This window comes from Polypterus senegalus, chromosome 11, assembly GCF_016835505.1.
Source record: "Polypterus senegalus isolate Bchr_013 chromosome 11, ASM1683550v1, whole genome shotgun sequence".
NCBI classification, from domain to species: Eukaryota; Metazoa; Chordata; class Cladistia; order Polypteriformes; family Polypteridae; genus Polypterus; species Polypterus senegalus.
In genome coordinates this window covers 11,652,557-11,666,837 of record NC_053164.1, presented here as the reverse complement: position 1 = coordinate 11,666,837, position 14,281 = coordinate 11,652,557, and the positions used below count along the sequence as shown (strand labels likewise).

The 14,281-nt window shown below is 40.0% G+C and overlaps 1 protein-coding gene across 1 annotated transcript in view; it reads left to right on the top strand.

Annotated features, from left to right (window-relative positions):
* Window positions 1-6,320, top strand: part of egln2 (egl-9 family hypoxia-inducible factor 2) — a 122,860-nt gene extending 116,540 nt beyond the window's left edge. The window contains exons 5-6 of the mRNA XM_039768052.1: window positions 2,378-2,445; window positions 5,603-6,320. Coding sequence (XP_039623986.1) covers window positions 2,378-2,445; window positions 5,603-5,655 — 121 coding nt within the window. The 3' untranslated portion in view covers window positions 5,656-6,320. The remainder of the gene's footprint in view (window positions 1-2,377; window positions 2,446-5,602) is intronic.
* Window positions 6,321-14,281: the final 7,961 nt, after the last annotated feature.

The following is a 14,281-nucleotide window of genomic DNA, read 5'->3' as shown; positions in this document are numbered from 1 at the left end:
GCCACACATTGTCTACAGTTGGGGTCTGGAAAGTCTGACTGAAGCTGTATCAGAAATGGCCGAATTGTCTAAACAATCAGACTAAATGCAATTTTCAGTTTGCCTAATTACTTTCAGGTTCCTAATGCGGTCTTCCACAGCACATATTATTAACATGGGTGTACCTACCATATATACTCACGCATAACTCAGGACTTGAAACCCGAAAAATCGATCCTAAAATCAGACCCCGACTTAGACGCCTGTTCGAAAATACGACACTTAATTTTTTTTTTTTTTAAACACCTTCTTGCCTCCTCCAATCTTGCATCAGTTTCTCAGACGCATCAAATTTTGTTGCAGCAGTACAGTTACCAATTTCTTTCTAAGGGGTCCCCGGCCATCTGCCACAAAGGCCAGAGGTCCACATGATCATCATCCACAAATTCTTCCATATGAAACCTGAAAACCATGAGTACTGATTGAGATCATTTATGTTAGGTAAAATTCCCATTCGTGGCCTTGGGACCCCTGCAGATTTTGCATTTTTCTCCAACCCTCTGGGTTTTTTTTTTTTTTTTTCTGTCCTCATACACACATTTGGATTATGACTTGACCAGCTGTGGATTACAGTTTTTGTCCGGGTGTATGTGCTGTCCTGTGCCTGATACGTCTTCGTTTGGTGGAGCATGTCATCTCAATCATCTCAACCCCACACTGCATCAGCAACCTGGTTGAACAAAACTGTGTATCATTTTCAGAAAGCTGTTCAGAGGGTTTTTCATTCACACATCCATCATTAAATGCCACTGCTATGCTGGGCTGTTTTGGACCTTGTTGTTGTTTATTGTTTGCCGTTAGTGTTGTAGTTTATTATCACCATCGGGAAGCTGTGTACATAGTTTTTGTTATATTTTGTGCCCTTTTTTCATTATTTGATTAACTAGGGGGCGTCACCCCCTGCTCGCTTCTCTTGCCAACCCCCCAGCCTGCAAAACATGCTAGCCACTTTGCGTCTCTGCCGTTTGTGTAAATGGATTTCACTTTCACCAAACAACAAATCTTTTAATTCTCACGGACACACCTGTTAATTGGGAAGAAACACTACTTTTACCTGATGGCAAGTCTCCGACTTAAAGTTTAAAGCCAAACAATATCTACATACTTCTGTCATATCACCTATGACCATATATTTGTTCTCTTTTTGCTGTTCCGTTATTTCACTGAGTAATAATTTCCGTTTGTTAGCGTTAGTGTGATATTTACTATCAGTTTTTTGAGACTTTCGAATTTTAGTACTTTCATAATCTTTAATCTGCTCTGCATGTATACCGCGCCAATGTTTTTGAAACTCTTTACAGCGTTCTACTTTGTCTTCTACTCTTTGTCTTTTATTTCCAACCCCTCTTGGAGCTGAGATCGCAGGAACTGTGTCTGACAATAGCATTCACACAAATAAGAAGTGATTGGACCGTGGGCGTGGTTATAAATGTTTGAGAGGAGGGCGGAACTTGTCAAAATCTCTTGGTAAAAAGTCTCGTCTCACGGGACCTTAAATTATCTCTCACTGGAGAAAGTCTTGTCCCAGGATTTCCTTTTATAATAGAGAGATATATTTAACTGTTATTTATCTATTCATTGTGCCACAAACTGTGTGCGTGTGTGTTTGTGTGTGTGTGTGTGTGTGTGTGTGTGTGTGTGTGTGTGTTCTGGGTTAACACTAGCATCCCTGAAGCCTACGTAGAAACTCTTAATCCCGGGCCACCTTTAAGTCCTTTGCACCTCTTCATTAGCGTCTTTTGTATTGTAAATGTGTCAAGCAGCCTGCTCTTCCCCTAGACGGAGTTGAAGTCAGAACAAACTTTTCCCAGTTCAAGGCTCGTGTCTACAATGATCTGTGTAAGTAAGAAAGACACGGAACACACATGAAATGCATGTGTTCCAAATAACGATACATTATTTACCCTATACAACTCCAGGCACTTCACACCATGAAAAAGAGACCTGAGCTGGGAGAACATTTTGCCTGAGTTGAGTTACGGCGGTGGCGGATATGGGATAGCAGGCTGCTTGTTGCTTTTGCTGATCGACACATTTACAAAACAAAAACGTTGATGAGGAGAGGTGCGAAGGAATTTAAGGTGGTGCTGGATTACAAGATTTTTCGTAGGCTGAGGGATTCTAGTGTTAAGACTGGGGGTCTCCACAATAAAATAAACAGGTATGAATCTTAGCGTCCCCATGACCGCTACAAACTGTCCTCCGGTTGTATGAATAAAATTGGGCCAGACTTTTATTATGGAGGTGTGCTAGCCATGAAAATTGTTCTCTTAATCAAACATATGGCCAGGTCAATGAGTGTTCTTAACTGTTGTTTACTGTTTTGTTCCCTCCTTAGGTATGCTATCACAGTGTGGTACTTTGATGCCAAGGAACGAGCAGAAGCCAAAGAGAAATACCGGCTTGGTACGTACTTGCATCTTGTGGTTGTCTGCCTCTTCCTCTACTTGTCTTACTTGTGTACTCTGACCCGTCTTTTTTGGAACTGAATGGCTTTGACGAGCCATCAGTGGACTGGTAGGATGTCTCATTGCAGGCAAAAGTTATATTACACAAGTGTCGATTTACTGCAATTCTACAGACAAGAATGACCACATACAGTGCCCCACCACAATGTTTGGGAAAAACATATTTTTCCTTCCCTCTGCTCCAAAGTTTTAAATTACAAATCAAACAATTCAGACATTGTGATTAAAGTGCACATTGCAGACGCCCCCCCATTTCAGGGCACCGTCATGTTTGGAACAATTGGTGTTACTGGTGTTTCTGATTCCTCAGATGGGTTTCATGGCATCATAAGACACCACGGCTTCTACCCTTTGGAGTCTGTAGGTGCCATTGTTCAACATGAGGACAAGAGCTGTGCCAATGAAAGTCAAAGAGGCCATCATTAGGCTGAAAAGCAAGAATAAAACAATTGGAGACATGAGGAAAACCTTAGGATGACCGAAATCAACTGTCTGGAATTTCATGAAGAAGAAAGAACACGCTGGTGAGCTCAGTAATCACAAAGGGACTGGTAGGCCAAGGAAGACCTTCAGTGCTGATGACAGAAGAATCCTCACCATGGTCAAGAAAAAGCCCCCAACACCTGTCTGAAAGAACAGAAACAGTCTTCAGGGGACCAATGCAGACATGTCAGAGATGACTATCAGCAGAAGACTTCATGAACAGAAATACAGAGGACACACTCCAAGATGAATGCCACAGAAACTGGATGGCAGATTACAGTTTGTGAAAAAGAGCTTGTAGAATTCTGGGAAAAGGTCTTGTGGACAGACGAGACAAAAATGAACCCCATTAGAGTGATGGCGAGATCAAAGTGTGGAGGCCAGAAGGAATTGCCTGAGATCCAAAGGAGACCACCTCATCTGTTAAACATGGCGGTGGGGTTGTTATGGCTTGGGCATGTATGGCTGCCAGAGGCCCTGGCTCACTTCTCTTCATTGATGATGGAACTGCTGGTGGCAGTGACACGCAATGAATTCTGATGTGTGTAGAAACATCTAATCTGCTCAAGTTTCAGTAAATTCCTCCAAACTGGACAGCACTTCATCCTCCTCCAACAAGATAATGAGCCAAACAGACTGCTGAGGCAACACAGGAGTTTATCAAAGCTAAAAAATGGAAAATTCTTCAATGACCAAGCCAGTCACCTGATTTAAATCCAACTGAGCAGGCCTTCCATATGCTGAAGGGAAAACTGAAGTGGACAAGCCCCCCAAAATAAGCAGAAGTCGAAGATGGCTGCATTAGAGGCTTGGCAGAGCATCACCAGAGAAGACCCTCAGCACCTGCTGATGTCTATGAATGGTAGACTTCAAGCAGTCATTGCATGTGAGGAATATGCGACAAAGTCCTAAATATGACAGTGGCTTTAACAGACCTGCCATTGCTGTGTCCAAACATTATGGTGCCCTGAAATGTGGGAACCGTGTTGAGCAAAATGTCTGCAAATACACTGCAATGTGCACTTTAATAAGCTTTAAATTGTTTGATTTGTAATTTTAAACTGTAGAGCAGTGGAGGAAATCGAGGAAAAAAAATGGTCTGTATGGAGGACACTGTAAATCTCTCTGTATTTTCATTGAAAGGTCTGTTTGACACGGCTGATTAAATATTGTTTATCGCTAACAGTGAGGCATAGTACAGTTGAGTTTGCACTTTGACAGTCATTTTCTGATTTTGTTCCCACGTGTCACTGCATATAATTGGCGGCTCACGTAGCCACACAGTAAGCTCCAGAGCAGGTGCACATTAAGCATCTGGATAGGCAGATGGCCAGTTAGCAGTGGTCACTGCTACACTTAGCCAATGCCAGTACTATCTATGAATTGATTGTCGACCCTCTTCATATTTTTCAATATTCGACTTTTATTCTTCATACATACAATTATATAAAAGACTTACTGTGTAAGCCCGTGCTGTAAAAAGCCTGGGCTCCTAGAAACTATTGAAATCGTCAGAAATAAACTAGAAATGCAGAGTCGGTGGTTTTGTTTTGCTGATGTGCTCGCCCTCCTTGTCTATCAGCGGCTAAGCGAGTTTCTCTGTCCTCGGGGGTTTAGTTTTGCCGATGTGCTCGCCCCCCATGTTTATTGGTGGCTAAGCGAGTTTCTCTCTCCTCAGAGGTTTCCCCATGTTTATGCTAAGCGATGTGTTATGCCGATGTGTTCGCCCCTCTTGTCTGTCAGCGGCTAAGCGAGTTTCTCTGTCCTCGGGGGTTTAGTTTTGCCCTCTTGATGCGCTGCTTTCTCTGCCCCCGATGTGCTCGCCCCCCATGTTTATTGGTGGCTAAGCGAGTTTCTCTCTCCTCAGAGGTTTCGTTATGCCGATGTGTTCGCCCCTCTTGTCTGTCAGCGGCTAAGCGAGTTTCTCTGTCCTCGGGGTTTCATGTTTGTTTATTGGTGGCCGATGAGGTGCTGTGTTCGCCCTTGTCTGTCATGTTTAGAGGTTGGCCGATGGCTCTTGTCTATCAGCGAGCGAGTTTCTCTGTCCTCGGGGTTTAGTTTTGCTCATGTTTATTGGTGGCTTTTCTCTCTCCTCAGAGGTTTCGTTATGCCAATGTGTTCGCCCTTGTCTCTTGTCTGTCATTTTGCCGATGTGCTATGTTTATTGGTGGCTAAGCGAGTTTCTCTGTCCTCGGGGTTTCTCTGTCCTCGGGGGTTTCGTTTTGCCAATGTGTTCGCCCCTCTTGTCTGTCAGCGGCTAAGCGAGTTTCTCTCTGTCCTCGGTGGTTTTGTTTAGCCAATGTGTTCGCCCCCCATTGTCTGTCAGTGGCTAAGAGAGTTTCTCTCTCATTTGTCTTTCCTCGGCGGTTTCACTTTGATGACAAGGAGTTGCTTTCTTTCAGGTTCATGCTGTAGCCTCAGACTTTTTTCTTCTTCCATCTCGTTAACTTGGGGCCGCCTTGCCAGCTCTTTGAGCTTCATGTAGCGCCGTGCTTCTGGGCCGGACAGACAGACACACACACACACTTCCACACATAGACGTTTATATATAAGATAATGTGCAATCACCTTTTTGACTTTTTAACTAATTGGGTGTTTTTGTTCATTTGTAGCTGCTGGACAGAAAGGCATCCAGGTGGCTGTGGGGCAAAGTAACAAGACTTAAAGAGAATGAAGAAAAGAAAAAGGAAGCTGTTTTCTGATTCTGAAGAAGGTGATGTCTGCGCTGCTACTGACACAAACCGGAAATGTGGGGGGGGGTCAGGGGGGAGGGGTTTCACCAGCAGGTCACTCTCAGCCCCACCCCTATACCCTTTATTGCCTTTGGGTCTCCAGGTGGGATGACGTGGGTCTGCGGACAGAGCCCGTGTTAGAAGGACTTCACCCCTTCCCTCTACCGACTGGACAAATGGACATCTGGGAGCAAGAGTTGGATGGGTTGGTTTCAGATTTGGGGCCTCACCCTCTCTGGAGCTTTTGCTTCATTTTTGTCCCCTCCCTGATCCTAACCTGCACTAAATACCTGGAGTAAGCACTCTTTATCTAGTTTTCTATAGTGGACCTTACTTCGATCACAGATGCTGACACAATTTTCCCATAAAACGCCCCGGGCTGAATGGTAATCCTCTCAAATGGCTTCCTGAAGCCAGCGGAGTTCACAGAAGACATGCACTTTATTTGCCAAGTATAAGGAGAGACAGCGTTTACAAACCCGCCATCGGTGTTACTACTTCACTGGATCTTCTTATCAAAAGAAGTGCACTAAAACGTTCCCAGTTCTGCATAAGGCTCCTTTTCTTTAAACTTTTTGTTTGTTTGTTTGTTTGTTTTTTTCTTTTTTTGTTAAAACGGTCCGTAAAAAATAAATGGCAGCCAGCTAATAGCTTGAAATGTCTTAGGTTCAATAGAAATTGGAACAAGTGTTTTTTTTGCGCAATGTTTCCACCTTTTGCAGTATGTAATGAATTAAAGGAGATTCAGTGTTTTCCAAATGGGTGTGTATGTGTGCCTTTGTGTTGTGCTGTATTGGTGTTTCTAATTATGTTTATTTATTAACATTTACGCAGAATATGGAACTAACGTAGGAAGCACTTCCAGTAAGAGAATACAATACAATTTATTTTTGTATAGCCCAAAATCACACAAGAAGTTCCGCAATGGGCTTTAACAGGCCTTGCCTTTTGACAGCCAGCCCCCCAGCCTTGACTGTCTAAGAAGTAAAAACTCCCAGGGAAAAAAAGTGGAAGAAACCTCGTGAAAGGCAATACAAAAAGAGACCCCTTTCCAGGTAGGTTGGGCATACAGTGGGTTTCAAAAAAAAGTGGGTCAATACAATACACAGAACACAAGTAATCCTCAATACAATATAACAGTGCAATGAAAATATTACAAGTGCAGAGCAGAATTCAACAGGAGATGATATCACATAATAGGATTTGGATTTGTTCAGAGTCCTGGAGACCTCAGCCATCAAGCTGCCTCCTCCTATTGGCCATTCCACAGCTGAGTCAGCGCTGGGCCAGCCAATCCGATGAAAGGACCCCTCTACCCCCTGATTCCTGCGATCCTCCATCAGGGATGACTTTACCTTAGGCAGGCAAAACAACTTGGCAGGTGGGCCGTGGCAGCAAGTGTCACATTTGAGTACCGAGAAGAGAAACAGAACAGGTGAGGGTCAATAACAAATTCTAACTATCATGTTACTTATATTTTAGTGCTAATGACTGACAACAGAGATGCAGTCTGTACAGTTAATCAACAGCTCTAGTCAGGGTGTGCTAAACTGAAGTAGTGAGTCTTCAGCCGAGAAGTGAAATCTGAGATCGAAGGGGCATCTCTTATAGTAGCAGGCAGACCAGCCTACAGTTTAGGGGTTCCTGTAACTAAAAGCTCGACGTCCCACTGTTATTTTATTAATCCTTGCGATCATAAGCAGACCGGCATCTTGAGATCTTAATGTGCGCTCAGGTTTGTAAGTCATGATAAGTTCAGACAAGTAAGCGGACCTTGGCCATTTAATGCTTTATATGTTAAAAGAAGGATTTTGAAATCTGCCCTAAACTTAACCGGGCACCAGTGTGAGGATTTAAGAACTGGAGTTATGTGTTTGTATTTTCTTGTTCTTGTAATAATTCTTGCAGCAGCATTTTGGATTAACTGGAGGCTGAATAAAGAACAGTTTGAACATCCAGTGAACACCGCATTGCAGTAGTCAATCCTACTAGAAATAAATGCATGAATTAATTTCTCAGAATCCTGTTTATTTAGAAAGCGCCTTAATTTCCTAACATTTTTAAGATGGAAGATTTGGACAACTTTGTAATATGTGCTTTAAATGACCTGCTAGAGTCAAAGAGAACTCCGAGATTGCGGGCTGATTCAGTAAAATTAATGGTCATTCCAAATGAGTTAAATGATGACAGAATATTGTTGTGATCAGCGTCATTCCCTCCAATAAATTACATCTCTTGGTTTATCAGTGTTTAAAGACAAGTAGTTCTCATCCATCCACTCCTTTAATTCACTAACAAAACTAATTAAAGACAACATCGGAGAAACTTCATTTGATCTAAATGAAAGGTATAACTGGGTGTCATCTGCATACGAGTGAAATGAATATTATGTATTTTAATGATGGATCCCAGACTAAGCCTGTAAATTGAGAATAGTAAAGGTCCCAGTACTGAGCCCTGCGGGACACCATATCTCACTTCTGTGTATAATGATGGAGTCCTGTCAGCACATTTCTGTACATATTGGAATCGATTTGATAAATAAGAACTGAACCAAGCGAGCACGGGGCCTGTAAGTCCAACATCATTTTCTAGCCTGTGCAGTAAAATAGAATGGTCAATGGTGTCAAATGCTGCACTTAAGTCTAACAACATAATTACAGTGGAGTTTCCTTCATCAGAGGATATCAGAATGTTGTTTACAACCCGTGTTAGTGCCGTTTCTGTACTATGACCAGTGCGGAAACCAGACTGGAATTTCTCAAATAAATTGTAATGTGTAAGGTGTAACTGAAGCTGTTTGGCGACTACTTTTTCTAGTATTTTAGAGAGAAAGGATAAATTTGAAATAGGTCTATAATTATTTAGTATGTGTGGGTCTAGGTCTGACTTTTAAAGTAATGGTTACCTTCAGCTCAGAGAGCGAGTTTCAACCTTCATAGGTGGAGTTGTGAGTCCAGACGGGAAAAATGTGGAGGGTATTAGCTGAAGGTGGATGTGGGGATGAAAAGGCCATGCTCGGCTGCCAATAGTCCCCCTGGCACTGACAAATACTCCTTGCCCTCCTCACTTGCAGTTTCACACCCAGTAGCACACTCGGCTGGCTGGGGTTAATGCCAAGTTACTGTATATGTATCTCCTGATGCAATGCCAAACTTGTGTAAAGCTAAACCAGTGCCATGTGCCTCACGAGAGGCTGTGGAGAAACAACTGAGTGAGCTCAAGTGGCAAGGAGTCCTCACACCTGTACAACATGCTGAATGGGCATCACCTCTAGTTGACGTACCGAAGAAAGACGGGTCAGGTCAGATGTGTGGTGATTGTGAAGTGACCCAGGCGAGATGTGGACCAACTGATCAGCACATAGTTGGAGAATAAATATCAACCTCAGCTTCATTTCTCAAATGATCTCCCACACACAAAAGTTCAGATGGTCCAACTAGTCAAAGAAAGGTGCCAGAAGTGTTGCCAAGTCGCACAGAGAACAATGATGGACCAAGACAGTGCCCAACCAGGAGTGGGAATTCACCCTGAATTTGTAAGTATGTTCTGAATTTTTGGGATAGAGTTTCTGATTTAGGGGGATGAGTGATAGGTATGGGGGATTGTGGGAGACTGCATCAGAAAGGATGGGATACAAAAGATCAGAGGAGAAAAAGAGGGATACAAGGACAAGGAACCACACTGACAGCCAGCAAGCTGCGGCGTTCAATTAACGTGGGGTCCTTTATGGTTTTTTTGTTTGTGGAAGGTTCAATTATTGTTATTGTTGTATTGGATAAAGGAAGACAACACCAGTTAGTATTCTGTGTCCGTGAGAATTTGTGCAAAAGACACAACAGCTTGAAAGCAGGAAAAGCTTTAGAAGAAGAGGTCGATGATTAGTATTTTTGATTGAGGCACAAGTCAATTCTTATTAATAATGCAGTAATGCTTAATAATACAATCACATAATGACCGCTTTATTTCAAATCCATTGTGGTTTCTATAGAGAGCCAAAATTATGAAAATTGTGTCACTGTCCAAATAATTATGAACCTGACTTTATATTATTATTACTACCACTACTACTGTTCTTGTTATTTTTATTATTATTAAAAATGTTTAATTAACAAGAACTCACTTGTGCCTCACCAATAACAGCAATGACAATAATAATAACAATAATCATCATCATCATAAAACTGGTACATTATTAATCAGAACTGACTTGTGTCTCTACCATATATTAAGAAGAAGAATGAATTATTATTATTATCACTATTATTAGAAGTAGTAGTATTAACAAGAATAATGTGTATCTAATTCAGTATTTCTATTATTTTTATCATTAATGATAAGAATAAAAAAAGTTGTTTCTACCAATCATAATAATAATAATAATAATTTGTTATAATTATTAATTTTGGCGGGGAAACAAGTCAGTTGTTGTTAATAATAATAATAATAGTCATCATCATCATCATCATAAAAATTATAAATTATTAACTAGAATTGACTTGTGTCTCTACAATAATTATTAATATTTTCATTATTATTAGTAGTATTAGTAGTAGTTGTAGTAGTATTATTAAGAATAACATTTATCTAACTAAATCAATATTTCTATTATTTTTATCAATAATGATAATAATATTAAAACATAATTTGTGATTCTACCAATCATCATAATAAAAATAATTCATTATAATTATTAATTTTGGCAGGGAAACAAGTCAGTTGTTGTTGTTTATAATAATCATCATCATTATCATAAAAACAATATATTATCCACCAGAATTGACTTGTGTCTCTACAATATAATAATAATGAATTATTATTGTTAACATTATTATTATTATTATTATTATCATTATTGCTATTATTAGTAATAGGACAGGAGTTATTCTGAACAGTGTGGATTCAGAAGAGGGAGGTCGTGTTTTACTAACATGCTGGAATTCTATGAGGAGGCAACAAAAGGATACGACCAAAGTGGAGCAGATGATGTTATTTATCTGGACTTTCAGAAAGCATTTGATAAGGTGCCACATGAGAGGTTGGGCATCAAGTTAAAAGAAGTGGGAATTCAGGGTGATGTTTTTAGATGGGTGCAGAATTGGCTCAGACACAGGAAGGAGAGGGTGATGGTGTGAGGAACATCATCAGAACTGGCCGATGTTAAGAGTGGTGACCAGCAGGGGTCAGTGCTGGGGCTGCAGCTATTTTTAATATACTGTACGTATATAAATGATTTAGATAGGAATATAAGTAACAGGCTGGTTAAATTTGCAGATGATACCAAGACAGGTGGATTAGCAGATAATTTGGAATCCGTTATATCATCACAGAAGGACTTGGATAGCAGACAGGCTTGGGCAGATTTGTGGCAGACGAAATTTAATGTCAGTAAATGTAAAGAATTACACATTGGAAGTAGAAAAAATCCAAGCAAGATGACACCTTTTATCTGCTAACTAAAAAGATAACAATATGCAAGCTTTCGAGGCAACTCAGGCCCCTTCTTCAGGCAGAGATGTAATCAAAAAAATGTGAGGTTTGAATACACAATGGACGGTCTGAAAATCAAGATTAAACCTTATGAGAAGGATTTAGGAGTCAGAGTGAACTCTAAGCTATCGACTGCCAGACAGTGTTTAGAAGCCATTAAGAAGGCTAACAGAATGTCAGGTTATATAGCGCCTTGATGTGTGGAGTACAAGTCACAGGAGGGTCTGCTCAACCTTTATAACACACTGGTAGGGCCTCATCTGGAGTACTGGGTGTAGTTTGGGTCTCCAGGCTACAAAAAGGACATAACAGCACAAGAGAAGGTCCAGAGAAGAGCGACGTGGCAGATTCAGGGCGACAGGGGATGAGTTATGAGGAAAGATTAAAAGAGCTGAGCCTTTACAGTTTAAGGAAAAGGAGATTAAGAGGAGACCTGAGTGAAGTGTTTAAAATTATGAAGGGAATTAGTACAGTGGATCGAGACGGTGACTTTAAAATGAGTTCATCAAGAACACGGGGACACAGTTGGAAACTTGTGAAGAGTAAATTTCACACAAACATTAGGAAGTTTTTCTTTACACAAAGAATGAGTAGTAGTATTAACAAGAAAATTATACATTATTAATCACCATTATTATTATCATTATTATTATTAGTAGTAGTAGTAGTAGTAGTAGTATTAACAAGAATAACGTGTATCTAATTCAATATTTCTATTTTTCCATTAATGATAATAAAAAATAACTTGTGTTTCTACCCATCATAATACCGGTAATAATAATGCATTATAATTATTATAATTATTAATTTTGGCAGGGAAACAAGTCACTTGTTGTTGTTAAATAAAATAAAAATAAAAATAATTAATAATTAAATAAAAATTACACATTATTAACCAGAATTGACTTGTCTCTACCATATAATAATAATGAATTACTATTATTATCATAATTATTATTATCATTATTATTAGTAGTAGTAGAAGTAGTATTAACAAGAATAACGTATCTAATTCAATATTTCTATTTTTTTATCATTAATGATGATAATAAAAAAAATAACTTGTGTTTCTACCAATCGTCATAATAATAATTCATTATAATTATTATAATTATTCATTTTGGTAGGGAAGCAAGTTATTTGTTGTTGTTAATAATAATGATGATGATGATAAATTAATACTACCAAGTGGATTCTCTCCTGGAGGTCTTCGTGGCCGCAGTGCACACCACCACATGGGACGGCAGGCCATCACAGGGCGGGAGCCCCATTTGAACCTGTAAACCTAAGCACAGACCCCTCAGTGTAGTCCACATGTGTTGGACACCTCCTGGATTACGTCCATTTTGTTAGAGACAGCCACAGAATGCATTGATTTTCTTTATAGACTTTCCAGGAGCAGGACTGTCAGAACAAAGCAATGAAGGGATCATCACTGAATGGCATGCCAGTCCTTGGCTCAGTCCCACTTATCCACTGGGCCTTCCTGCTGACTATGGCGTTGTATGGTAACCCACGAGGTTGCTGGTTCAATCCTCATCACTGGGTTCTTGCAGCCTCTTTCTGACTGAGCTGTTGGAATGAGAACTTGATGCGATTGCTACTCTGATTTCCAACACTAATTGACAATTAAAAAAGGTGTCAGCTTAAAAAACACAAGGCTGCTGCCTCCGTCCCCACCACTGAGCCATGATAACTCCTCCACTGTGCTGACTCTGACACTCGACTGCTGGCTTGTTCAGTGTTGACTGCTGAGGCACTGTCTCCCTCTAGTGGTCAGACTCAGGTTTGTCATTATAATCCAATAACATGGCAACTCAGTGTGGCCTCCTACTGGCCAAGATGTAGAACTGTAAAGTACAAGAATGCCTACAACGTCTCCCTTGTGTCACACCCCAGTGGCAACCACGACTTCAATGTGTGACCCTGAGTGAGTCAATGAACTGTCTCGGATGTTGGAAAACAGAAACTACCTCACTATCGGCCTATCCCAGGTATGGCATTAACTGCAGAAATAAGCTACAGTATGTAAAGTAAGTTATTGTAGTTTGAATAAGCACCAAATCCAGGCATTACGTTAAATAAATATACTTCTCAGTTTTACCATAAATGACAAGCAATTTGTAAAAGAAACACTAGGTGGTCCCCTCACTGCTGACTTTCATTTTTGTTTCTAGCACCTTCCTTGAAATCACGTGGCCTGCACTGAATGTTAACTGGGTTTGCTTGGTAGCACTGCTTGACATGATGCTTTCTAACAAAGGAGCCATGTTAGTTTAAAGGCTGACTTATTAGATGCTTTCAGAGACAACTTTTTTGTACCACCAATTTTTTAGATAAAAAAAAAATGTGTGCTTGACGTCCAGTCCCGTTTACACCCCTGACTGCCTGAGACCCTCAGCCAATTCCTTATGTGGTCATAGGTTTATAGGGTCCTTAATGACACTTTTACACAGCAAAGTGAAAATCTTACTTGCATGTACCAATCAACACATAACTCTCTGGTACCAGAATAAGTAGGTACAACTGCATTAGACATATAGAAATTAAATCAGATAGATAGATAGATAGATAGATAGATAGATAGATCGATAGATAGATAGATAGATATGAAAGGTGCTATATAATAGATAGATAGATAGATAGATAGATAGATAGATAGATAGATAGATAGATAGATAGATGAAAGGTGCTATATAATAGATAGATAGATAGATATGATAAATAGATAGATAGATAGATGAAAGGTGCTATATAATAGATGGATAGATAGGTAGATAGATGAAAGGCACTATATAATAGATAGATAGATAGATAGATAGATGAAAGGTGCTATATAATAGATAGACAGATAGATAGATGAAAGGCACTATATAATAGATAGATAGATAGATAGATAGATAGATAGATATGAAAGGCAGTATATAATAGATAGATAGATGAAAGGCACTATATAATAGATAGATAGATAGATATGAAAGGCACTATATAATAGATAGATAGATAGATAGATAGATAGATAGATAGATAGATAGATAGATAGATAGATAGATAGATAGCCCATTGCTT